General features: G+C 36.1%; 1 protein-coding gene across 1 annotated transcript; it reads left to right on the plus strand.

Moving 5' to 3' along the window:
• The first annotated feature begins 20,257 nt into the window (after positions 1–20,257).
• Positions 20,258–25,916, plus strand: rpl34 (ribosomal protein L34). The gene is made up of 5 exons (XM_079444178.1): positions 20,258–20,292; positions 20,719–20,789; positions 20,915–21,014; positions 21,490–21,593; positions 25,792–25,916. The coding sequence occupies exons 2-5, from the start codon at positions 20,725–20,727 to the stop codon at positions 25,874–25,876; spliced, it is 354 nt and encodes a 117-aa protein (XP_079300304.1). The 5' UTR covers positions 20,258–20,292; positions 20,719–20,724; the 3' UTR covers positions 25,877–25,916.
• Positions 25,917–27,502: the final 1,586 nt, after the last annotated feature.

Below are 27,502 nucleotides of genomic sequence, written 5' to 3' on the forward strand. Positions count from 1 at the left end.
GTATGAGTACCTGGCAATTAAGCTATTTCTTCACCTGTGTTAAGAGTAGGGCTGTAGCTATCAAATATTTTAGTAATCAAGTATTCTACCGAAAATTCCATTGATTAATTGAATAATCGGATAAGAAGTACTTTTTCTTTATTAAAGAGCAATACTAAATATACAAGAGAAAATAAGACAGGTCTCTTAAAATGAACAAGTAATTTGTTTCCTTTTTAGAAAAAAATATTATTAATAACTGTGAAAACTAAACCCATTTAGTGCATTTAATTGCCATATTACATTCAATGCAAATACAAATATAAAAATCTATTTCAAATTACTTTAAAAAAATATAAACATAGTACAACCTAAAACTAAGACATCAAAATAATAGTAATAAAAAAAAATAAAACCTAAACATTGTGCAACTTAACTTTCAAGTTTCAGCCTAACTACAGCTCAGGCATGACTTAAGCCTTTACTGTCTTCTTAGAAGGTTTTGTGGCTTTTTGTAGACATGGTTTTTCCTCGCTGTTTTTGCTGTTTGCTCGGTAAAAACTACACTGTTCTCAGTGGCGTGCGATGGTGTTTTTTGTTGTAGTTGTTGTATTATTATTATTATTATTATTATTATACATTTTTATGGATCAGCTGCCAGAGTTAGTGCCAAGAGTCACGATCGTTTGTCGCCGTTTGTTTTTAAATGAAAGATTTGATTATGCATATTATATACCAGCAAGCAGATGCGATCAGAATATGAACCCAATAAGCTAAATTGCATAAGTATTTTGCCATAAAGAACATACACACAGCTAAGGAGTGCCCAGCTGCCGCTAGCCAATACTGTATATGCACACGCGCTCGCACACACAAACATATTTTTTATTTAATGTAACACTAGTTATTAACTAGTAGCTTGTATATTACTATATAAGCTGTTTATTAGTACTCATAAAGTACATACTAATGCCGTATTATACGTGACCGGTCCATATTCTACATCTTACCCATACATCATTCATTAAAGGTCGAGATGAGTTCAAAGCGGAAAGGAACTCTTCACTCCTTTTTTACGAAGAAGTCAAGCAGCGTAAGTTGTCATGTGGTATCCGAATAGTGTTGCACGGTCTTCAGTGACTCTGCCTATTGTTCTTGTTGAATAATTAGCAAGTTTTGATGTTCATTATATGGAGAAAAAAAAAGCTGCCTGGACAAACATGCACTTATTTATTTTCCGTGTATTTTTCCGTAACTCTTTTGTAACGTCTTTTATTTTAACACGTATGTATGTTATCATAACCCTTCGAATAAGAATAAAGATCATGTTGAACTGAGATTTTACAGCGTTTGCAGCATTGTGACATGTTTAACTCTGCCAAATCTACATGATGTATTTTAATCAAGTATGCAAGCACTGATCTGATACAGGACCGATCTTCATTTAGGGGTGCTCTGTCATTATTGCACTAATTTGACGTTTTTATGTGTTGTCAAGAATGAACAAGAAACAGTCAGCCTAGGTCTGTTAGGACAGAATCAGGACGACACACAGTGACAGGTGAGAAGAGTGGCTTTTAACACCTGGCTGTTTTTACATTGTATAAAATCTATTAATACACAAGCGTTTGTAGGATTATATTTGGACCAATCATAGAAAACACATAATTAGTCAAATATAGAAAAATAAAAAAATAACATTAGTATGATGAACAACTTCTTAGCTATCATTTTTAACTACAGTATGTAATTATTAGCTTGCATATTGGTTGTTTATTAGTACTTGAGCACATATTAATTCTGTATTCTTCATGACCATATTCTGCATCCCATAATCCTAAATTTAACAACTACAACGACTACCTTACAAGCTATTAATAAGCAGTAAATGAAGAGTTTATTGAAGTAAAAGTCATAGTTAATAGTGAAAGTGTTTATCATTCTAAAGTGTTAAAAATTAATTTAGGATACAAATTATTGGTTATTGTCCAGCAGTGCACTTAATGTGTTATTTTCTTCTGTATGTCACTATTCCCTGTATGTACACGTTTCAAACACTGCTTTATTTGCTATAGACAGAGGCAGAAGTGAATTCAGAGTTGAGAGTGAATGAGTTTCAGTGAGGCTTCAGAGGTAAAGATTATTTACAGCATTGTCTATGATAAGATATTTATTTTAACATAGAGTAATCAGACTAATGTATAATAGAACAGAACAGAATAAAGAAGAATGTGCATGTGCAAGTATCCATTACTGTGTGCCATGTACTGTACACTCACAAAATACAATCTGAAATATGTAAACAATAGTACCCTTATAAGGACATCTTTGTAACTTATACTCAAAAAGGTGCATATTAGTACATTAGAGTACCAATATGTACCGTAATGTACAACTATGAAACTGTTTGGGGTAAATAAGGTACAAAGATGTGCTTTTAAGGGTACTGTCCCAGTGACAAGCTGTTGTATTTCTTTCTTTCTTTTTCCTATCTTTCTTTCCTTCTGTTTTATAATCATATATAATAATATAATCATAAAGCATATTAAGCAAAAAGGTATGATTAAAAATAAAACCTGTCAATTAGACAAGGGTTAACTGAAAAACAACAACAACAAAAAAACAGGTATAACAATAGACATTCCGTCCCCCCCACTTTTGAAATGATGGCTACGCCCCTGATTATATATATAATTTGTTCTATATAGTATTGATATTTTGGCATCATTTTCCTGTTTATTTTTACTAGTTTTAGTCTAGTAAATTTATGCATATTTTAAGGGTAATTAATTATTATATTTACATTATATTTATTATATTATCATTATATTTACTAATCAGTAGCCTAGACAATAACTGTATTATTGATTCATCTTTTATTTTATTCTTCAGTTACCTGGAGGAGCTGACAGAAACTGGATCAATCAAAGGAGCTAACACTGAAGAGTCCAAAATGGTGCAAAAATGGAGATGTATGAAAAATGGTGTATGTTTGGCTCCACCTGATAAAAGCACATAATAGCCAGATTTGGATAGTAATTGGTTCTCATGGGGATGTAAGTGATTTTTTAACATTTACAGGGGTTAGTCTGTGATTTTATTGCCATCCAAATCCAGAATGTCAGTGCTTTTCTCCCACCACCTGTAAAAATCCCCAGCCGAATTAACAAGGTCATGTGGTAATTTAATTGCTGTCCGAATCCACATCTCTGAGAAGAAGAAACTGATTCAAAATTAACTGTTTAAATCCCTTTTGACCACCGTTTAACATGATATACTAAGTGTTGTACTTTGCATGCATAGTAATTACTGGGGAAAAAAAAATACTGAAATGCTAGAAAATATTTACAAGAACAATATTTCATAACTGCTCCACCACAATGATTGGATGCAGTTAAGAACAAAAAGACCAGAAAGCACGTAAACATTTGAAACGGGTCATTATTATGGCAGTAACAGGTATACAGTACAACTTTAAAATATGTATAGGCCTACAATTACATACATAAAAATGTAAACCAAGCAGCTTTGTTTACCTCATGTAAATAAGAGGTTGCATTAACTTATTTCTGCTTATCTCCTTATTTTTAATGACACCCATCATTTTGAGATATAATTTAAGAAAACCATTTCAACTATGGGTCTATTTTCCCGTTTTTAAATCAGAGATTTAAATAAATAATGAATAGTATATTATTCCATTTAAATTATTTATTATTCCAAGCATATGACATTTTATTTATAGCAGATAACCATGCTACTGGCCATCTCTGCAGTGCATTCCTAGGTTCATTTGATCACACATCTTGCTTCTCCACTGTGAATAAAGCATCAAATCCATGAGTTATCACTGAGGTGCCATGTAAATACATTTTTACATGTGTTCACATGAGAAACAATTACCGTCTGATAGGACTTAGTAGTGGTTATTGCACTAGTATGTGCATGACTTTAACACATGGTGATCTTGCTTTTGTGGGGAAAAAAAAGCATACCTGTCTCAGCAGGTAAAAAGAAAAAAAAAAACATAGCAAGGGAAACATAGCATTAGCACTAGTCAGTCTTGTTGTTTAGTTTTGGATATTGAATCATGAACATCCTCATTTTCATATATTTCCTGGACCACTTTATTTTTTGGAGCAAACTTGCATACCAGGAACATTACATTACTGACCAGCTCATTACACAGCATCTGAAATGTAGCCATGTAAACAAACATAATTACTAGTAAAATCATAAGATCAAAGATAAAAATCACATTTTCAACTTCCTCAAATTTGACAATTTCTTAATGATACGTAATACATCCTTAAACCCTGCCATTCCTAAAGCCTACTGTACTCTGTTTGGCCTCAGCTACAACTACAGTGATTGAGGGAAGGTTGGAGTAGACGTTTGAGGGACAGCCGATGAAGTCCATAGGCTGGCATTATGCAAACAAACCTAAGAGGTAATTGCTAACAGGAAGTGAGCCTGGAGTTTCTGACACTCATTTTAGCACAGCAGTTCAGAATCAATTCTTACTTTTAGGAGACAAAACTTTCTTTGTCATGCAATTTGATCTTTAAACCTTTGCAGACCTTTTACATTTACAAACAGCTATTTTACAATGCATGAAAGGTAATATTTGGGGGGAAAAAATAATATGGGCACTTCAAATATCAACAAGATTCTCAACTAAAACTAGAGGAACTTGCAAAGAAAGTCCAGAGATTCCCTTACTCCAAGAATGGACCAGTGATGGCTTCTGCTTTTTCAAGAATATTATTCTGCAAAGAGAAGAAAAACTACATGAAACGGTCAGAGTAAATGACAGGTTTGTTGTCATTATAAGCATGTGAAAATGTAAATTTAAAAAATTTAGTTTCTTGAATCTACACAGAATCTCTTTACCCGTCTTGGCTACCCGAAAAAATAAGGCTGTGGCCGCCTGAGTCCCCTGTCCCGCCATGGCTGCCGGAACAGGCGCCGCTCTGGAGGCCAGTAGCCCGGGCCCCCTGATCCCTAGAGGCCTCCAGAGCGCCCACACCCCCTCCCCATTGGAGGTGTATGGCGCATGGACGTGCCTTCCAGAGGGGGGCGTAATGTCAGACTGTCTTGTGGTTCCCCGCGTTCCCTGTAATCATTAGTTCATTAGTCCCTAGCCCTGTGTTTAATTACTCCGCACCTGTTTCTGTTCTTCCTCGTTGATTTCCCAGTGTTCTTTAGCCCTGTGTCTCCCTGTCTCCCATGTCCTGTATTGTTCGTCGCTCCTCGTTCCGTGTATTGGATTTAAATAAACATTGTGATTGGAATCTCTGTGTCTCCTCGCTCCCAGAGCAACGTGACAATAACATGGAAAAGTACCTTGGCAAAAGTCAATGAAGTTGTACAAATATGAATTGTAATAGAAACCAATTATTTTTCTTTTTTTTATTTTCTTTTTTTATTTACCTCATCAGGAAGCTGCTGACACAAAGGGAATGTGGCCCAGATTTTTTTTCTTCCAACTTCTGGTCTCACTGTCCTGAAATATATATACATATATATAAAATAACATAGTAAAACAGAGCTTTATTATTATTAGCAGGCAAGTTTTATTCAACAAATCAGTTATAATCATTTTTTCTTAGACTACTGTATTTTCAGCTACAAACAGTTTAAACCAGGAGTGCCCAGTCCTGTTCCTGGAGATTTACCTTCCTGCAGCGTTCAGCTTCAATCCTGATCAAACACACCTGTCTGTAAAATGCTCTTGAAGATCATAATTAGCTGGTTCTTATGTGTTTGATTAGCCTGATCAAAGCAAAGTATAGTCATGCAGAAATACTTTGATGAGAGTAGCACATAGTACACTAAAAATAACAGTGATATGAATATTGAGTACTCCTGCCCTGAGAGCAGTGCATAGTACAGTAAAAATGACAGTAATATGAATATTGAGTACTCCTGCCCTGAGAGCAGTGCATAGTACAGTAAAAATGACAGTAATATGAATATTGAGTACTTCTGCCCTGTGTTGGAAACTTTTCCTTCGTCAAAGCAGAGACCAGGAGACTTTGGGATAAGTTACTCTTTATTGAGAACTCGCTGTAGTCGCTGTAGTCATCCAAGTCTGACTCAAACAGTATACATTGTAGTTTATATACATTTCGAGGGGGACGGATACATAGAGGTGGAGACAATCTAAACAAAACATGCAAATACAGTACAGGAATCGGCCCATTACCAGAACTTCCCCAGCCCTGACATCATCAGCATAACAGTGTGATTCAAATGCATAGGCGCTAATCCAATCAGCATAGAGACAAAGCTGTGTCTGAGCTTTAGCATTCACCTTTAACTTGGGACCCTGTCAAATGGTCAGGAAGTGCCTAAAGACAAAAGGTTAATGTCTCAGACACCTGGGCTGCCTGACTTGATTTTAGAATGGCATCATCTATGCCTCAAATGCTAAATTCAGTCTACTAAACTTTCTCAGTTTATATACTATTGTATTGGAACCTAAATTAAACATTTAATAAATTTGTAAAACAACACCTGAGAGCAGCACATAGTTCAATAAAAATAACAGTAATAGGGGCCTAATGAGTACTCCTCCCCTGAGTGCAGCGCATAGTAGGCTACACAAAAAAATAACAGTAATATGAATATTGAGTACTCCTGCCCTGAGAGCAGCGCATAGTTCAGTAAAAATTACACAGGGATGTGATTTTTCCGTATAAATAAGAATTTCCGTATTTTCCTACCTCTGAGGGACGACCCATGTGATTCGCGTAGATCCGAGGGTTTTTTGGGGGTGGGGGGTGGGTAGGTTGGTTACTGCATAAAATTTGAAATTGCGCAAATGGCCTTAAGCTATTACCTAAATAAACTTATAAAAGATTGTTTTCTAAAGGCTAGTTCACACTACAGGATTTTAAGCCTGATTTTAAGTTAACGAGCTCGCCGACAGGTCGGGCTGTAATCGGGGGAAATCAGCGGGTGATCGGCGCTCCGCAATCTTTATGTGTGAACTACACACAACGATGCATTAAAGATGCTCGCTGACAAACAAATATCTAGCATGCCAAATATCTGGACCAGTTGGCCGACTCGAAATCACGTGGTGTCAGGTGTCGTGACGAGCTACAGCCAATGAAATTGCAAGGTATGGGTTGGGGTCACCGGAAGAAAAACCACAGCAGCAACTTTGCTTAAAGAAAAGATAGGCTTTTACTTTTGCACATAAGTGTCTTTTACTCTCTTTCACAGGCTTTTGGCTGCTATATATATTTTATTAACCACCAATAGTTACTGTTGCCATGACCGACAAACACTGACACTACACATTATGTTCTCACGCAGTGAAAAACACATCTCAGAGCAAAGAGGAAACTAACCACACACCGACAGAGAAGACAGAGCAGGTTACTGCTGATATGAAACAAGGTCTCAGGACTCATCTTTTAAATTCAGTAATTTTTTAAAGAAATTCAAACAATAAATGCCTTTTTGTGGCTCTTCATTGTGTCGTGACAGATCACTGTATTGCCTCAGTTAAAACACGTGAACCGATCGACTTTTCATATTTACTTAATGCACGAAATGAACATGAATAAACATCAGAAAGTGTTTAATTTAAACCGCGGAATACACCATTTTAAGTCCACCGAAGTTAATATGCTCTCCTGATTTGTGGTTAAGGCTAGAAGTGATACAGCTGCGGCTACTGGGCATGTTCTACATATTTTCCAAGCCGACAATATAACGTGAAAGGAAATGGACCTATCATAGTTTAATGAGTGGGAATTTGACATGAAGTGACGTGAGGAAAGCTGCATTGAAAACAGATGAGCACAAGTGTGCATATACAGCTCCCATTTGGGGCGAAGTTTGCGGGATTTTGTCCACAGAATGATAAGAGCACACATTTTAACATATTATTGTATTATTTAACACTCAGTATTTAACTTAAGCGCTGCAAGCAATGCATACAGCGCCGGACATGACAGGTTTCTGGTATCAAAACAAATACTTTAAAGGAATACCTCAGCTTATTACTGTTACCGTGGCAGCCAACAACAGCACAGCTTAACCCTCTGCACGTTTTTATATTTAGTTATATTGAAAAAGTTTCAATTCAGTCAATCTTTTTCACCCCGTTTTAACATGTATTTCTATGAAGACTGGCCATAGCTGTCGGGCAAGATGGTGGATAGCAGCGGCTTTCTGATCGCCTGTCAATTAAGCTCTTTGCGAACGGTCAATTCTTGCGTGTTTTCATGACAAAACGTGGTTTAGGGACCGAATCGAGTCGTAGGGTGACAGAGTTGTTGTCAGCTGGTGTAGTGTGTAACCCCTGGTTGCGGATCATTTACATAGAGTCACGTAGTGTGAACACCACAACGACTAAAAGACAGACAGTCAAGTCATGTAGTCTGAACAGCACAGCAATCTACCGATGTGTAAAGTCATGAAGTGTGAACTTGGCTTAAACCATCATGGACCAGGGTTTCTGCAGGATTTTTAAGCTCAAATTTAAGACTTTTTAAGACCTTTTTTAAGACCTGCACAAATAAAATTAATACCATATTGAGCGGGGTAGGGCAATGTCTATAGTACCATATTAACCTGTAAAAAGCATAATTTACAATTCAAATACAAGTTTTCACAAAAACAAAAAGTTTTATAAAATTATAAACTTTACATTTCAGCCTTTAAACCATTTTTAAGAAAACGGATAAGTCAAAAGTATTAATAATATTGATTTTAACTATTATTATCAATAAATTATTATATCAATTAAATAACATTAATTATGGGTGTGCGAAATTGTCAAAAAATTATATCTTGATATTTTCTGTGATTTTATCGATAAAGATAATTAGACGATATTTTGCTGAATTTGTCATTGTGCTGGTATCTTAAAGATTACTGTGGACTCCTGATTTTTTTTTTTTTTTTTTTTTTTTTATATATATTCTTCATATTCTGTGTGGTCAGTTCACAGCAGTGATAGAAAGGAGTCTTTTCCAACAAGTTTTTTGGGCATTTTTAACTTTAAGCCATTTTTCTAAAAGTGTGCATCATCTTTTGAGTCAAATTCTTGCATTTGGGCTGTTACCAAGCAAATTAAATCAGTATCAACAAAATTTATCTTTACAAAGCATCTGATGTGGCATTTAGATGCATTTACACACTGTTTAATGCAGCTCAGAGGGACATAGAATGCTAACCTGCGGTTACAAATGCATAACTAATGTTTTGATATATGAAACATAAAACGTTGAAAACTGATGTTTTAAATTATTTAAAAAAATTAAGATACATTACATGTGAAATTAAAACGGCCAATAGGTGGCAGTAAGTCAGCCTTAATAAATGAGTCATTTCGACTTGTCACAGTCTGGTTCTACTTTCAGTTCGGTTTTGCCCTTTTTTGGTATTTCCTGTTCCAGTTTAGTTAATCAGTCCTTCTCGTCACCTGTGTTTAATTAATTATCTCGTTTAGTCCTTTGTTCTCTGTCCCTTTATAAGTCCTCAGTTCTCCCTCTGTTTTTGTCTTGGATTAATGTTGTAAAGTGGTTATTTGTGTTGATGCTGTTTAAAAACCTCCTTTTCGTTTACTCCTCGTCGGACTCTTCTCTTACCACAACGCAAACCGTAACACGACTGAACCGAATCATTTAAACGGTTGACTCATTCAGGAACGAAACACCGCCTGCGTCCTATGTGCATACTATCAGACATCTGATGTGTGTGCACTATGGCTGTGTCCAAATTCAGGGTCTGCATCCTTCGGAGTACTCATTTGAAGGATGTTACGTCACAGCGCCGCGACGAAGGCTGTCCAAATTCGTAGGATCCTTCAAATGCGGCCCACAAATACGTCCTCCTTTTCCCCGAGTTGGAAGGATGGGTGTGGTGGATCCTTTCCCGTCCTACCTATCCCATAATTCTTTTCGGCAGAGCGTAATGGCGGACGAAGCGAGCGGTAGCGGAGTGGGAGAGGAGTTTCTCTGACAAAACAAGCTAAAGTTTATGCTTCGGCTCAATGAATTTGTAGGAGAAATTAGTAGAATACTTAAAAACAAATAAAAATAGGCTATAATGGCTTACCTGGAAGTGACTGTCTTGTAGTCTGATATAAAAAACTCTCCGACAACGAGCAAAGAAAGTATTTAATTTATTTAATTGCTTTATTTCTTCCAAAATAATTAAAATGAGGAGAATAACTCTTTGTTTGTCCATTTTCCCGCTTCTTGCTTGGTGCTGTCACGGTTGCTAGGCGACAGGATATGAGCAATGGGTAAGGGAGGGAACTGAAAGAAGGGTAGGCTGTCCAAATTCACAAACACCGACTTCCGGGTTTTGTGGACGTCGGAGGATCCCTCCTCCTTCAACCGGGTAGGAAGGATCCTAAGGAGGATGCAGACCCTGTCAGGATCTCGGTGGGGGCTGCCTTGCTTTGTTGTCCTGGAGCACGTGGTCTTTTGTTTTGACAGCTTGCCATGTGCTCCGCTGTCACGTTCCAACGCCTTTGTTATTGTTTACATCCTTGAAATGGTCTATATCGTTTTTGTTTATTTTTCTAGTCCTGTCGGTCTGGCGCTCCTGTTTTTTGCATCCTTCACTTTTTGTACTCGCCTGCATCTCTAGGACTCTCCTTTGCTCTCTGCCTTGGATATCTTCTGCCCGAATGCCCGCCTCGTCACAGTAATTCCTCCCGATTCATCTCGGTTCGCGCCCGGCGCTTACTCTGGATTTCAGCGGCGGCTGGTTGTTGCAGTCTTGCCGCCACTTTGCCCCGCTGCCTCGGCTGAAGCTGGATTGATCTTCACGTTGTGCTAACGGACTGGCTGCTGGCGGAGAACGCCGTCCGGCTAACTTTTTGGACTGAGCTCTTTCTGTTTTCTTTTTTTTTTTTGCAAATAAATATTTGAGTTATTCACCTGCTGTTGGATCCCGTTCTCGTTCCTGACAGACCCTGAATTTGGACACAGCCATATGTGTGTGGGGGTGTGTGTGCGTGCTAGTGATGTTACGTTCGTGAACGAATCGTTCTTTTTGAACGAATCTTTTAGGTGAACGAATCATTCTCGTTCACGTAATCCATTGACTGAGACTCATATTTCTCGTTCACTGAAATTCCTCCCTCCACCGCAGCGCGCCGCTATTGCGCGCATGCGTAGCTCTGGACCGTTTCATCTGTCAAAGAATGACTAAACCTCGAGCCAATAGCCTTCGAGTATGATACGAGGACGGAGCATGTGATTTGTTGAATCTAGTGAACGAATACGCCCTTCATTGAGTTGCTTTGAGTTTGAAAGAGTCAAATGAACTGTTACATACATACATCTCGTCTCATTATTACGTTCGTCGTTCGAACAACTGGTTCTTTGTTTTATTTTTTTATATTATTGTTTTATTTTTTTTATTATTTTTTTATTTATCATTTTGTTTTATTTATTTATATTATTGTTGTTTTATGTTTGAACAGTTACATACTTTTAAATAAAAAAATATTTAATTATGTTAGTCATGTCATGCACTTTTGTTTGTTTAAAAACTGTGAAACATAAAAAAATATGGCAGTATTGATTATTTGCGTCACGTCATCCCATCTCATTTGCGTCACGTGACTCACGTCAGCAAATAGCATTTCAGCTCGGGTTTAGAAGGGGCATGTAATTGGTTGGATCGAACGAACGAATATAATAGCATCATTGACCGAGATGGCTCTGTTTTGAGTCTGAACGAGAGAGAGATCTCCCGTTCGTGAACGAATTGAACGAACTGGTAGCTATACCCAGTTCGTTGACCGGGTAGGTCGGCCATTCTGTCAATCTAGTTCATCAATCAGCAGAAAGCGGATGCAAAGCACAGGTATCCGTACTGTGCACGCTTGTTTATATTCATATTTTACATACAGAATAACTCCTCGTTTAACATAATCTCAGATTTGAACGTGTAAATCTCTGCCTAAACAATTAAATGTTAACTAGCCTAGTATGCAAACAAATAAAAAAACACTTGTGCATTGGTCATCCGAAAAGAGTGTAATTTAAAAGATAAAAAGAGTAATGACTTTGATTACTTATTTAGACTTATTTTATTCATTTAATGAGAAGGGCACACTTTTTAATGAAGCCAAATCGGTTTTTATTTTGTAACAAGTAAATACGTTAGTTGAACGGCACATGCTGACGTATTTGTGTAATATGGAAAAATGGTCACTGAACGAATTAGTGAACGAATCTGAACGAATCATTTTGGTGAACGAACGAAAAATGAACGAGTCTCTGGAAAGAACGAAAATTTCCACCACTAGTGCGTGCGTGTGCGGGCGGCCGCGTGATGAGTGTGGAAGTGAGGAGCTGGGTGAGGGGGGTGAGAGAGAGAGAGAGAGAGAGAGACTTTTAAACATCTTTTTAATCACTAGAAAAAAGATCAATCGGTATTTACTTATTGCATTACAGTTTAAGAAGTCTCTAAGGCCTTATTCTATTCTGTCCATTTTAGGGACAAAATAAATCCTAGAACCAGTTCATTTGTATGGCACTGACAACATAATTTTATATAATTAGGTTAATAATTATATTAATTACAACATAAAAAAAATATTTTAAAAAATCTTGCACGTGGACTTATGAAGACTAAGATGAAATGCAGGCAAAACTATTTCACAAATGCTTATAGATCATTAAAATAATTATTAAAAATGGTAATAGATCATAAAAAGTGTTGGCAACAATTTACAATAAGGTCTCTTTGGTTAACATTATTTAATGCATTAACTAACATGAATTTGCAATGAACAATCTTTATTTTTATTAATATTTTTAATGTTAGTTAATACTAACATTAAAAATATTCATGGTAACACTTTATAATAACTGCAGACTAGTATGAATCATTAGTTAAGCATTAATAAATAGGCAATCCATCCTTTATAAAGTGTTGTTCCAGCATTAATAGGCATTAGTAAGCATTTTATAAATGCAGCTATAAATGTTTTGATCTTGAGCATATACAGGTCCTTTTCAAAAAATTAGCATATTGTGATAAAGTTCATTATTTTCTGTAATGTACTGATAAACATTAGACTTTCATATATTTTAGATTCATTACAACACAACTGAAGTAGTTCAAGCCTTTTATTGTTTCAATATTGATGATTTTGGCATACAGCTCATGAAAACCCAAAATTCCTATCTCAAAAAATTAGCATATTTCATCCGACCAATAAAAGAAAAGTGTTTTTAATACAAAAAAAGTCAACCTTCAAATAATTATGTTCAGTTATGCACTCAATACTTGGTCGGGAATCCTTTTGCAGAAATGACTGCTTCAATGCGGCGTGGCATGGAGGCAATCAGCCTGTGGCACTGCTGAGGTGTTATGGAGGCCCAGGATGCTTCGATAGCGGACTTAAACTCATCCAGAGTGTTGGGTCTTGCGTCTCTCAACTTTCTCTTCACAATATCCCACAGATTCTCTATGGGGTTCAGGTCAGGAGAGTTGGCAGGCCAATTGAGCACAGTAATACCATGGTCAGTAAACCATTTACCAGTGGTTTTGGCACTGTGAGCAGGTGCCAGGTCGTGCTGAAAAATGAAATCATCTCCATAAAGTTTTTCAGCAGATGGAAGCATGAAGTGCTCCAAAATCTCCTGATAGCTAGCTGCATTGACCCTGCCCTTGATAAAACACAGTGGACCAACACCAACAGCTGACATGGCACCCCAGACCATCATTGACTGTGGGTACTTGACACTGGACTTCAGGCATTTTGGCATTTTCCTCTCCCCAGTCTTCCTCCAGACTCTGGCACCTTGATTTCCGAATGACATGCAAAATTTGCTTTCATCCGAAAAAAGTACTTTGGACCACTGAGCAACAGTCCAGTCTGTTCAAAAGTGGCTTGACCTGGGGAATGCGGCACCTGTAGACCATTTCCTGCACACGCCTGTACACGGTGGCTCTGGATGTTTCTACTCCAGACTCAGTCCACTGCTTCCGCAGGTCCCCCAAGGTCTGGAATCGGTCCTTCTCCACAATCTTCCTCAGGGTCCAGTCACCTCTTCTCGTTGTGCTGCGTTTTCTGCCACACTTTTTCCTTCCCACAGACTTCCCACTGAGGTGCCTTGATACAGCACTCTGGGAACAGCCTATTCGTTCAGAAATTTCTTTGTGTCTTACCCTCTTGCTTGAGGGTGTCAATGATGGCCTTCTGGACAGCAGTCAGGTCGGCAGTCTTACCCATGATTGCGGTTTTGAGTAATATGTTTTTGAGCTGTATGCCAAAATCATCAATATTGAAACAATAAAAGGCTTGAACAGTTGTGTTGTAGTGATGGGAAGTTCGGATCATTTTACCGACTCGGACCTTTGAGTCTCGTTCAGCAAAATTAACAAATCTTTTTTCGAGTCACTTCGTTCATTTCGTTCATTTTAGCAAAATATAATTCAAATGTTATGTGTTACTTTCCAAACACATCTACTACTTATGCCCTAGTTTATCACACTACAAACAATACAAAACTATGCTATAAGAAACAGAAAATATTACTTAATTGTTTACCTGGGTCTTTAGTCTATGATTAGCGCACCACCTCTTATCTGACAAGTGTTCGGATTTGAGTCGTTCGTTCATCATGTGACAGCCCCATACGCTTAACCAATGCAGCGTGAGCCGGAAAGAGAATTGATTAGTTCTTCTATATCGAGTCTCGGGTTTGAGTCGTTCGTTCATCACGTGACAGTCCCATACGCTTAACCAATGCAGCCTGAGCCGGAAAGAGAATTGATTAGTTCTTCTATATCGAGTCTCGGGTTTGAGTCGTTCGTTCATCACGTGACAGTCCCATACGCTTAACCAATGCAGCCTGAGCCGGAAAGAGAATTGATTAGTTCTTCTATATCGAGTCTCGGGTTTGAGTCGTTCGTTCTTTTGTCACGTGACCACTTGCCGGATCAGTACATATCAAATAGGCTACCATAAAGTAAAACTGTATTTTTTGTATGTTGGATCATATTTAAGAATTATCATAAAATTATCAAAATATGTGTAATAAGCATTTTCCTAGAAATAAAAATGGTCTGTTCATTTTTTTGAATGCAAACATGCCTTAAAGCATGTTCTAAAATATAGCCACAGTGTTATTTTAAAGCTTATTTATTTTTTATTTATTTAAAAAAGGCCTAGCTTGTTGTGCAGTATTTTGTTTTAGTTTTTTAAGGCTCTGTGGCTTTAGTATATTTTAATTTTCTTGTATTTTTTATTTAAATAGTTTAAATTCATTTTGGAATAGTTATCCTCTTTGCTATAGCTTTTTCTGGCACAAAAATAAACAATAAAAAACAATTCAGGAGTGTGTACAGAGTGTTAATGTCTAAAGTGTCATATGTTACAAAAGTATAGTAAGTAACACTATAGTCCAATCTAAAGGGTTAACTCAAAAGACATAAATACAACAAGGTATTGTATTTTATGAAGATTAGACTAAAAAAACAAAAAAAAAAAACAAAGCATAACAAGTCAAGTCTGCTTTATTGTCAATTCTTTCACATGTACAGTACATACATACAGAGAACTGAAATTGCGTTACTCTCAGACCCTTGGTGCATACAGTTAACATTTAAGACACTGACAGTAGACATTCAAATACAGATAAATACAGTTTAAACATATGCACATACAACTATACAAATGAGGACGTTTGTAGAAAAAGAAAGAAAGAGATAAAGTGGCATAAGGCACATGGCAGAATAGATAGAGTGCAAACCAGTTAAATAAAACAAAACTAAATGTGCAGGTATATGTGTAGTGCAAGAAGAGGTTAACCAACTCGTTATTATCTTTTTTTACCACATGGTGTTATGGAAAAGAACAATGTGACAGAAATTAAAAGCAATAATTTGAGACCAGAAAAGCATCACATAACTGTAAGAGTAAATAATAATACTAATAATTCTAATAATAATAATAATGACTATGCACCCGTTTGTAAGGAAGGTTGTAAATTAACTAATTTCTCTGTCCAAAACTGTCATGTCACGTGACAAAAGAACGAACGACTCAAACCCGAGACTCGATATAGAAGAACTAATCAATTCTCTTTCCGGCTCAGGCTGCATTGGTTAAGCGTATGGGGCTGTCACGTGATGAACGAACGACTCAAACCCGAGAATGCTGTGCAATGCGCATGCGCGACTGAACGAATCACTCCCCGAGACGACTCGTTCTTCTCGAGTCACATTAAAGATTCGTTCAAAATGAACGAATCGTTCAAGAACGACCCATCACTATTGTGTTGTAATGAATCTAAAATATATGAAAGTCTAATGTTTATCAGTACATTACAGAAAATAATGAACTTTATCACAATATGCAAATTTTTTTGGCAATGCAAAAAAATGGCAAAGGACCTGTACATAATGTTTAATAATTGTATTTTCACACTTTATTAATGATCAATTTCATATTTCTAAATTATTATGTTATTTACAAACCAGTTATTTAGGAGTTTTCAGTGGATCATAAGATCACTTGGAAAGTGTAAGTAAATGATTAATAAACTATTTAAATGTACATTTATAAATCTTATTATTTAGACACATAATAATGGCTCAGTGTGTTAATGAATGCTTTATTAACACATATTCCTGCTGTAATTCATGATTAAGTCAGGTAGTTATAAAACATTTAGCAGTTGCCAGCCATCTATTTGTGTGAGCTCATCTAAAGTGAGGACTATTTATACCTTATAAAGCATTTACAAAGCAGATTTAAAGGCTCATTTATCTTCCAAACAGAAAAGTTAAACAAACACAACACAGGCAGAACACAGAAATATTTTTTCACGATGCAAAAAAATTTAACTTTACACTTGATAAAAAAAATAAAAATAAACCTCTGCAATTTCATTGAAAAAAGTAAATTAATAAAAATTCAAGTGTACAGTTGTACAGTTTCACTTTTTGCATCTTGAAAAAATATTTCTGTTCTGTATCCCTCTGTGTTGTGTTTATTTTTTCTGTTAATAAGATAACTGAGCCTTTAATTGTCCTTTGTAATAGATATGCCTAATAAATAAAGAACAAGCCATTTATAGCTATATTTAAAAACTGCTTACTGATGACTATTAATGTTGGGACAATGGTTTATAAAGGATGAACTAACTATTTACTAATGTTTACCTAATGATTCATAGCGTGCAGTTATTATAAAGTGTTACCGAATCTTACTAGTCAAAGCTGAAGGTTTGTCAAGGTTAACATATGCTGCTCTCTCTTTGAATGTTGACACTGACATTCTTAAAAAAAATTGATACAATGCTTCTCAACTTTGTTTGGAAGAATAAAACTAATTTTATTAGAAAATCTGTTGTCATGAGCTGGGTTTGATTCCAGTTTTCTTTTCCTTTCTATTTCTTGCTCTGCCTCCTAGACTTAGCTGTTCGCATTCACAATCAGTGCTCGCGCTCATTGGGACGGCACCTGTTTCCTTTTGACACTGATTTGTTCATCTATTTCTCTCTGTGTGTTTCTAGACTTCTTTGTCAGATTATTGTGCTTCGCAGCCATTCTGCCAGCTCTCGTTCTATCGTCTAGCATTACTATGTTGTGTTTTGTCAAGAACAGTCCTGTCCTGTCTAATCAAGTCGAGTCCTGTCGAATGTCTGACCTAATCTCTGCCCAGTCTCTCAGTTGCTTGCAACCAGTGGATCGTTTGTCACCGGGCGCAGCCCTTTGGGCTATTTAGTCTCCTGTGGAAGTCGCCTCTCGCCCCTCTGGCCAGGACCGCTCGCCCCCTCATTCAAGTCAAGTCTGCTTCTATGTTCCTGTTTGTTTTCTGAATGATTTTCCTGTTCTGCGTATGCCTGACGCGGCTAGTGAACAACAGACAGCCTGAGCTTGTTTTGTGGACAATAAATTCTCTGTTTTGACTTGCCTTTGCCTCTGGGTATCTTTGTGACATGACATCTGTACTTATGAACACCATTGAGAAAGGGGGTTAAAACTTTCTTGATTTCAATTTCAAATAAATTGGATAAAAAACTGTATCAATAAGCCCTCGTCTATTTGTAATCTGATCCCTAATGTTGTTTTTTCCAAACTAGGTGGTTTAAGTTTCTTATTAATCTGTAACGATAACCTCATGAAAATCCCTGTCAAATTATCTCTTTTTCCTGTTATTAGCTTGGTTCCTCATTTTTACACAATTTTACACCTCACTCGTATCTAATCTGGAATATCAAGAATCTACTGTATAAACACAAATCTCTTTTTTTTGAAAATCGGTTTAAAAATGGTATTATTTTTGTGTCTCAATTTTTTAATCAAAATGGTTCAATCTGTAATTAGTTTTTAGCTAAGCATGGAATTCCTGTTAGTCCGAAAGAGTTTGTAATTGTTGCTGATGCAGTGCCACATGGGGTTCTCATGCTTTTTAGAGGTCTTTCTTTTCCAGTCTCATGTCACTCAGTGGATCTTTGTAAAACATTTGTTGGAAACAGTGCCTTTCATCATCCAAGTCAAAAAACAATAAGAAAATCAGAGTTTTGTTTCAGATGGAGTCTATTTCTGTGCCTTATGTAATCTCTTATTGGAATGGTTTAGTAAGTGATATTCCCTGGAAGAAAGTTTGGTCATTTAATTAAATATTTAATTATGAGCAAAATGAGAGAAATTGCATTTAAGTTGATATATAGAATTTACCCGGATAACTGCTCTCTTAAAAGACTTAAGAATGATATTAATACTAACTGTTCTCTGTTTAGAAAACAACAAAACGTCTTTACATTTATTCTGGAATTGCTCTTACACAACATAATTTTGGTGTGACATTCTTGACTTTATCAAATGTTATGTGAATCCTAATTTTGAGTTTACTTATAGAAATTTAATTTTTGGCTTTCATGAATGTGACAAAAAAGGTGATACTTATTTCATAAACCTTATTTTCCTGTTAGCTAAATATCATATTCGTAAATGTAAATTTTCTAAATGCAAACCTCTTTTTTAAGATTCAAACTTTAAATCTATTGAGTTCTCTATGAACATAAAAGCAATAAGAACAATGGCTTTGCTGAAGGACTTGGCACTTCCTTTGGACTGAAAGACTGAATGACCCTGGACTGTTGTTGTATTGTTATGTTTTGACAATGATGACAATTGTTATTGTTTTTTCAAGCATTCAATAAAAAAAAGAAAAAAAAAAGCTAACAGCCGATCTGCCTACAAAGTGACGTCATAGTTCCCCCACTCTACTCAATTCAATTAAATTCAATTAGCTTTATTGGAATGACAAAAGCATATTTTGCATTGCCAAAGCATGCATAGGAGAAGAGAACATATACAACAGTGTAATTTGGAACAATATTACCACGGTGGGAAGTCGTGGCCTAATGGTTAGAGAGTTGGCCTCGTGATCCAAAGGTTGCGGGCTCGAATCTCCGGCCGGCAGGAATTGTAGGTGGGGGGGAGTGAATGTCCAGCGCTCTCTCCACCCTCGATACCACGACTGAGGTGCCCTTGAGCAAGGCACCGAACCCCCAACTGCTCCCCGGGCGCTGCAGCATAAAATGGCTGCCCACTGCTCCGGGTGTATGTTCACGGTGTGTGTGTTCACTGCTGTGTGTGTGCACGTTGGATGGGTTAAATGCAGAGCACGAATTCCGAGTATGGGTCACCATACTTGGCTGAATGTCACTTCACTCAATGTCACTTCACATATAGCAATATAGCAATTGACATAACATTTGAACAAATCATTTTAAAAGAATGACATTTAATGGATACATGATATACTAAAGGTTGTGTAACAAGATTATTTATGTATTATTTAACAAACTGAATAACTGAAATCAACATTATCTACAGTCATGTGGTTGGTTGGTTTCTCTCTCTCTCTCTCTCTCTCTTTTTTTTTTTTTTGCTTTGTTTTCATGTAAATACTGCTCTGACAAGTATCCCAGCAATTTGTTTAGTACATTTCTAGTTGTAAATGCTTTCTTTCTGTTATACTTAGTGTGTCAAATTAGTGTAATCCAATCCAGTTGATTCGACTGCATAATAAAGTACTTTGATATTTAAAAATAATAAAGTACATTACACATGTTTTTTTTCTCTGATTATTGCCTGGTTTTAGTCAGCTATGTTTTCTATTAGTAGATCAACATTACAATGATTACAAAATATACTATTTTATAGAATATTTATTATATTTGGCAACAGCAAATAACGTCTTTTATTTTGCTTTATGCAAACGTATTATTTCCGTTGCGGGCACATTTTGAACTTTCACCCTGTATCTAATCCTTCCTCTTCCGTCTACAGTGATAGCAGGTATGGTGGATTGTCTTTGCGCTTAAAATGTGAATGAAATATCTATTGTCATCTGCCGTTTCTGAAGATCAAATATATGATATTAAGAGTTGTACGTATAGTTCGCATTCTATCGGAGAATATCCTTGCCATATTAAGTCGATTAATAATCTAATAACGGATTTTTGTTACTGCTTGAGTTGACGCTGGAAGCTGTCGTTCACATCCCACACAAACGTTGTAACTATCTTACAACAGAGTGAAAGTGTAACGCTGTTATATTCGTTGATTTGGTTAAAACGTATATTTAACAGCTGTTTGGACATTTGTAAAAACGCATATTTAAAAATGTTTGGACATTTGTAGCTTATAAGCTAAGCGGTGCTTGCTACTTAGCCTGAACTCCACACAGGCGTAACGTTAATTAAAGAAAGTGTCATTTTTCAGGTCAAGATGGTGCAGCGCCTAACTTACCGACGTAGGCTTTCCTACAACACTGCTTCAAACAAGACCAGACTGTGAGTGTATTTCCTGCATTGATGCAAACAGATCTTCACCATGTAACGACGGTGTTTTTTTTTTTACACTATAGTGTTTAACGCAGACTTCAAAAGCTGTACTTAACGACTGCATTGTCTCTCAGGTCCCGTACGCCAGGTAACCGCGTTGTGTACCTGTATACCAAGAAGACTGGCAAGGCACCCAAGTCAGCATGCGGAATCTGTCCTGGTAGACTCCGTGGTGTAAGTGATGCACTATATACAGTTCTTTCATGTGTGCTTGGACGATCCGTTATCTTAAGTAAGCTGATAGGAATGGTGTTTGAGGGTAGAAGCCAATTGGAATCTTGAAAAGGAGCAGTGTTAGTGTCTTGGCTCTTGTTTATCTCATACAGCTTTGTTGTAGAGTAAATAGTATGTTTATCATGAGATTAATAATTCTTATCGAGTATTTTTATAGTATTTCTAAGTTCAAATACCACTTAGTGGCCTAGTATATCTGTTAAAGGTAAGATCAGTAACGTGGCTTTTGGGGTAGTTTATTTCTATTATAAGGGAGATCAAGTAAAATGATCTACAGTTGCGTAGCAGATGTTAACATCTGTTGAAAGTCTTGGTAGCTACATCAGATTGGATTACAGAATAGTTTTAATTTACATCAAACTAGACATAAGTGAACACATGATTTAAACATGTTCAAATGTTTGTTCCTTAATAGATCCGTGCTGTGAGACCCCAGGTTCTTATGAGACTCTCAAAAACCAAGAAGCATGTCAGCCGAGCTTATGGTGGTTCCATGTGTGCCAAGTGTGTACGAGACAGGTAACTGACTGAGACATTACATTAGCCTGTTTGTTAGGGGTGTAACGATATCACAAACCGAACCGAAAGATCGCGATACACCACCCACGATACGAATTGCAGAACTCTCGAGGCGTACCGCGGTACTCTCATGCCCCCTGCTGCTCAATGTTGAGGTTAATGGCACTTATCTCTAACTAACTATTAATTTAAACAAATTTTTCTTTGCTTACATTTGATTAAATTGTATTAGTAACAACTAAGAGCTTTTTAAATTTTGTTCTAAATATTATATTCTGAAGTTACTGTTTTCCAAGTGCATGACATTTCATGCGACTTGGGAGTGAGCGTCACACTCGGTTGCTAGTATATGCAGGATGGCTGCTTCGCATAATAAGGGAATGGACCGGATGTCGCGGCTTTTAGGCAGAGTGCGAAAGGTGGTAACTTTTTTCCATCGTAGCACTACTGCTGCAGCAGTGCTTAAGGACAAACAAACTGCCTCCTCACAAGCTAATTCAGGATGTCCCCACAGCAAACCGAACCGTGTCTCCAAAACCGTGAACCGAACCGTGCCACTGGTGTATCGTTACACCCCTACTGTTTTTATATAATTAGATTGATAATGGGTTCCTCCAAAAATTGTTCAATATGTAATATATATTTTATTTAGATTGCACATTTAGTCCAACAGAATAAAGAATAAAACACCAAATAATCAAAACAGTTTATAATGCCTAGGAGTTAGGGGTGTGCAAAATATATTGTCTACACTAATAATCGTAATTGTTGTTTAAATATGTGATTTGACATTGTCGAGTATATCACAAAAACACACCCAGAGAGTGCATGCATACACTACGGCGCGTGCACATTTAGAGTTTATGCTTTTACTACGTGATTTAGTTTATTAAAATACATGTAGAATTCCCCCAAAATTCAAGGTAAGGGGGCAAATATGCCCCTTTATGAATTTTGTCTTTTATATCTATATCATCTGTTATAGTTAATATCACACAAAGAGTAGCCTACAGGTTTTTTTTCTCCAAATATCAGCACGATTAAAAATGTGATATTGATTTTAGAAAGCAAGAAGTTAATAATAATTGATGTACATTTTAACAGTTCCTCTTTTTGCTTTATTTTGTTTACAAGAATAGTTTCAAACAAAGCCACAGCTGAACTGTTTTGCATCTCTGAGCAACACGACTCACTCGTGCAGTGATTTCCTACCACCTACTTGCTTTTTTAGGTTTATATTTAAAGTATATTTTGCCATTTGTTTTCTCAATCCTTTCATCACTGTTTTTTAATCATCGAAACATCTCATGAATGAGACATTCATGTCCTGCATTAAACAGTCTGTGTAAATGAACAGATTCTGTGCCACATCTGCATTGCAAGCACAAATTTTGTTGATACTGATTGAAATGTATTAATTGATTGGTAACAGCCCTATAGTGTTACTATTTGAGTTTGATTAAATTTAAGAATTTGAAACAAAAGGTGATGCATATATTTAATTAGGTTAGAAAACAATTGGCCTTAAAAATTATCATAAAAGGTCAAATTCAGTTTAAAATTTCATATAGAAAATGTAATTTGTTACTCCTGCAAACTAACCATAGCACAGAATATGAAGAATATCAAAAGCTTTGGAAGTCAGCTTTTCATGGCAGGACCAAACCTGCCAAAGTACCAGCATAATAACATTCAAAAATATTGTCTAATTATCGTTATCAACAAAATTCCAGAAAATATCAAGATACTATTTTTTCATTATCGAACACCCCTACTGGGAGTAAAGATAAAGATGGTCATACAAAGTACTTCAACCTTCTTCCAAAGCACAAAAAGCGATGTCTTAAAGTTTTGTACTGGTTTTTCTCTTCCATGCAGTTAAAATTGGTATCTCTACAATCTATCTCTACTTGTACATGGCTGATTTTCATAGTTGTAATTTACTGGATCCATGCAGGGGGGGTTAACATTTCACTGGACTTTCAGGATTGTCACTGAAAAACTTTGTTCTGTTCCTCACACAAAGCTATTGTGTGACTTCAGAAGACTTTATATGGTGCAGTAGTCAACTTAAATGGTAGGGGTGTAATCGGATGGTTCATCATATGATATCGATTCTCATACCCAGCAATACGATAATTACCAATACCCAAAAAAATTCTAAGATACAATTACAATATGATTTGATACAGGAGTATATTGATTGATTTATCAATATTATATTATATTATATACCTATTCTAAACAACCATCCGAGGTTATTTTCATAACTGAAAAATTAAACTAAGACGAAAACGATTGATGAAAATACAATTTCGTAAACTGAAATAAAATAAAAATGACAATATTTGAAAAACTAATACGAAACTAACAAAAGTTATTGAAAAAATAACTGAAATAAAATAATTAACAAATAATCGTTTTCATAATTATTACATTCTCACCCCTTGGCTGGAAGTGACAGATCTGTTGATTCTGCTAAACTTTAATTAAAACTGAAACTAAACTATATAAAAACTAAATAAAACAAAAATATGAATTGAGAGGGTAGTTGCACTTTATGTGCTATGGAAACACTGGATGTGTGTATTTCAGCCAAGAATATAGTTGTTTAAAACTCAAATCTGCGGTTTATTTATAAAAACAGCGCCTATTTGAAAATGCTTCGCCGATTTCGGAGCCGTGAGCTCCAGGCGCTCGTGCTCATACATCCCGAAGAGAGGAGCATAACCTCGGCTAGTCCTTCTGACATTTGCTGCTGGCTCTGATGTCTCTGTAGTGGATAAACATAAGATATAATTCGTTTTGGGTAAATCTAACAGGTAATCTTTGGTCTATGTTACAGCTCCGGGTATCCACATACAGCGACAATGATTTTGTCCTCTATTGTTGTTTCGGATTTCTGCCTCCGCTCGTAATCACGTCACTACTAGAGCAAGCTCCTGATTGGTTAACAAAATTGGTTAACGCGAATATCCGCCAAAGTTCATATTTTTCAACTTGCGCGAATCACGTGTTACGCACGTCAAACCCCCGAACCGCTCATTTTGTGCTGCGTCATTCGCGCTAATCGCGTTATTCGCACCGCAGGATGTCTATTCGTGTCTTTGCATTGACTTAACATGTAAATCACTCGCGCTTAACGCTTCATTCGCGTCTGGTGTGAACGCACCATGACACGTGAGTTTGAAGGAGAATGCGTGCGTTGACAATGCATAGCCGGACAATACAACAAATGTGGATAGTGCCAAAATAAAGGTGCCTATTTATACTACCGATTAGAGGTCTGCATGGGCTTTAAACTGACGCCCGAACCCGGCCCGTACCCGAGATCGTCTGACCCGACCCGAGTGGCACAGTTAAATTTAGAGCCCGAACCTGAAACCTTTTTTTCCACAACGAATAGCCAATAAAAAAATTTTTTTTAAAAGATGCTGTATTTCATGATTGCATGGAACGATCAGTAAACAAATAAAGAAACGGATTAATCAAGGCTCGGCCACTTCACAAGGCAAAAGAAAAAACACTTACCAGTTATGAAAGTTTATGAACATCAGGTGCAGCAGCGGTCACACAAATATTGTTCAGTTTTTGAATGGTTGTAGCCTATACGACAAGATAATTCTTCCACCGTGCAAACTGTGGTAATTTTTGTCAGTTAAGGCTTGTTACCATTCGGCCTGCTTTAAATCAGACACAGAGATGTAGTGCGGTAAGATCGCATTTATTTGAATCAGTGAGAGAGAGCGGGATGAAAGTTGCGTGTGTGAACCTGCGTCTGCGCATCTCCCTACAAGCAATGAGGCTTTGTTACTTCAAAAACAGTGATTTTACCCCCTCATTGCAGAGAAATATAACGTTGCGAGTCAGTAGCCTATCGAAGCTTTTTTACTAATAAAAGTTTCCGTGTGATCTCTGATATCTGTGTGCAATGTGTGTGTGTATGCGTCTATGAAAGAAGCATAGCCTACTGCATATAGTTCTGGACAGTTGAATAGTCAAATTATTTTATGGAAAGGAACGACCAGTTGGCTACAGTTCTCCTTTGGGTTTCACACAATAAGTAATAATGAAACAACACTAGTAAATAATGACGTTTTTCATAAATTGGTAAACTATTGATTTATGAATGCTGTGGTTAAACTCTTAATTGCTTTTTGTGAGCTAATAATCCATATCTGTCTGCCTCACTTTTCAGGATCAAACGAGCTTTCCTCATTGAGGAGCAGAAGATTGTGGTCAAAGTACTGAAGGCACAGGCACAAAGCCAGAAGTCTAAGTAGAAGTTGATTTGTACTGCTCAAATAAAAGAATTGGAAAGCACTGTTTTGTGTTCTTATTTGCCTGTGAAGATGAATGACCATGACTGAATAGTGGCAGGAATTTAGTTATGTAATTTGTTTGGTGATAATAGTATGGCAAGCTAACTAGGATTTGGGGTTTTTGTTTTTTTTTTCTTTTTTTTGATCCAGAGCTGAAGAAAACAGTTGTGATTGACGCTCAGTAATGAGACAAACTCTTTTATATATTCAAAATCCAATGTATTGAAATGACACAGATTAAAATAATGACAACAAGTAGTCCTCGCACATACACAGTGTGGTCTACAGGCAGGGTTTTGCCTTGTGCATACTTGACATACTATATAAAAAGAAACAGATTAAACACTGCTGAATAAATTTACAGAAGGGCCTCACATCTATCAATTCATATGTAACATTGTCATGCTAGTGTTCTTCTTACAGCTGTTGTGAAAAGTTTACATCCCTGCAAAATCTGTGAATGTTTATTTTTAAAGTTGCATATGAGTACATTATTAAAACTACAGATGCACGTATTAGTGTTGTCATGATACTGGAATTTCTAACTTAGATACGATACCTTGAAAAATATCGATATTCGATACCACCGAGAAAAAAACTGCCACAATATTAAGGGGGTAATTTTTTTAATTTAAAGATAAATGTAACAAATCGAGAACATGCAGTATATTTTACATGAACAAAAAAGGTCTTGAGGTACTGCATTTGTTGATTTATTAATCTTAGTTAAATGTTAATTGAAACTAACATTTACTAATACATGTACTAATTAAAATCCAAAGTTCTATTTGTTGATATTCTCATTTGCTTCATAACCAAAATATTTCCAGATATAGGGCCCTATGAAATCAGTTTTATTTTTCCCCAAATTCCGTTTTATTTTTTTCTACATTCAATTTTTTCCATTTAAATTTTTCTGGATTCCGTTTTTTCCCGTTTGAATTTTTCTGGACTCTTTTTTTTAATGGTCAAATTAAATTCTATTAATCTAAAAGCATGTCTAATTCATTAAAATCATGAAAATTATACAATTTAACATTTAATTTATTAAAAGTGTAACAAAAATGACACGTTTAGGGCCGTATGAAATGTTTTATTTTTTTCTCACCTTATGTTTTATTGTTACCAAATTCTGTGTTTTAGCATGTTTATTATTTGAATGCATACAAAAAAAAAATATTTATTCTAACAGTAGCCTTATTAAATGTGTTTTCCCCCACAGAAATTCTGTGTTGTGTATTTAAATTTTACTGGATATCAGATGAAGGCATAAAACAATTTTAATTAATTTATATTTGAATTAATGAAAATTAAACATTTACATTTTTGGCAAATGAAGGGGATTTACTATTAAAATTAAAATATTTTGTGATTATTTCTTTTTAAAAAATTAACAGTAGTAGTAAGTAGTAGTATTATGTACATTCTACTAAATAATAGTACTATAGCCTATTTCTGGCACACGGTCTTTAATAGGCTAAGTTAAACCGGACTTTTATTTTGACGGGTTGCCGTGAATACTTTTAAAGTTCTGTGTGTGTATGATATGACGCTAGTTTTACTCAAATTAAATGGTAAAATGCTCGT

The sequence above is a fragment of the Barbus barbus genome (genome assembly GCF_936440315.1).
Source record: "Barbus barbus genome assembly, chromosome: 2".
NCBI classification, from domain to species: domain Eukaryota; kingdom Metazoa; phylum Chordata; class Actinopteri; order Cypriniformes; family Cyprinidae; genus Barbus; species Barbus barbus.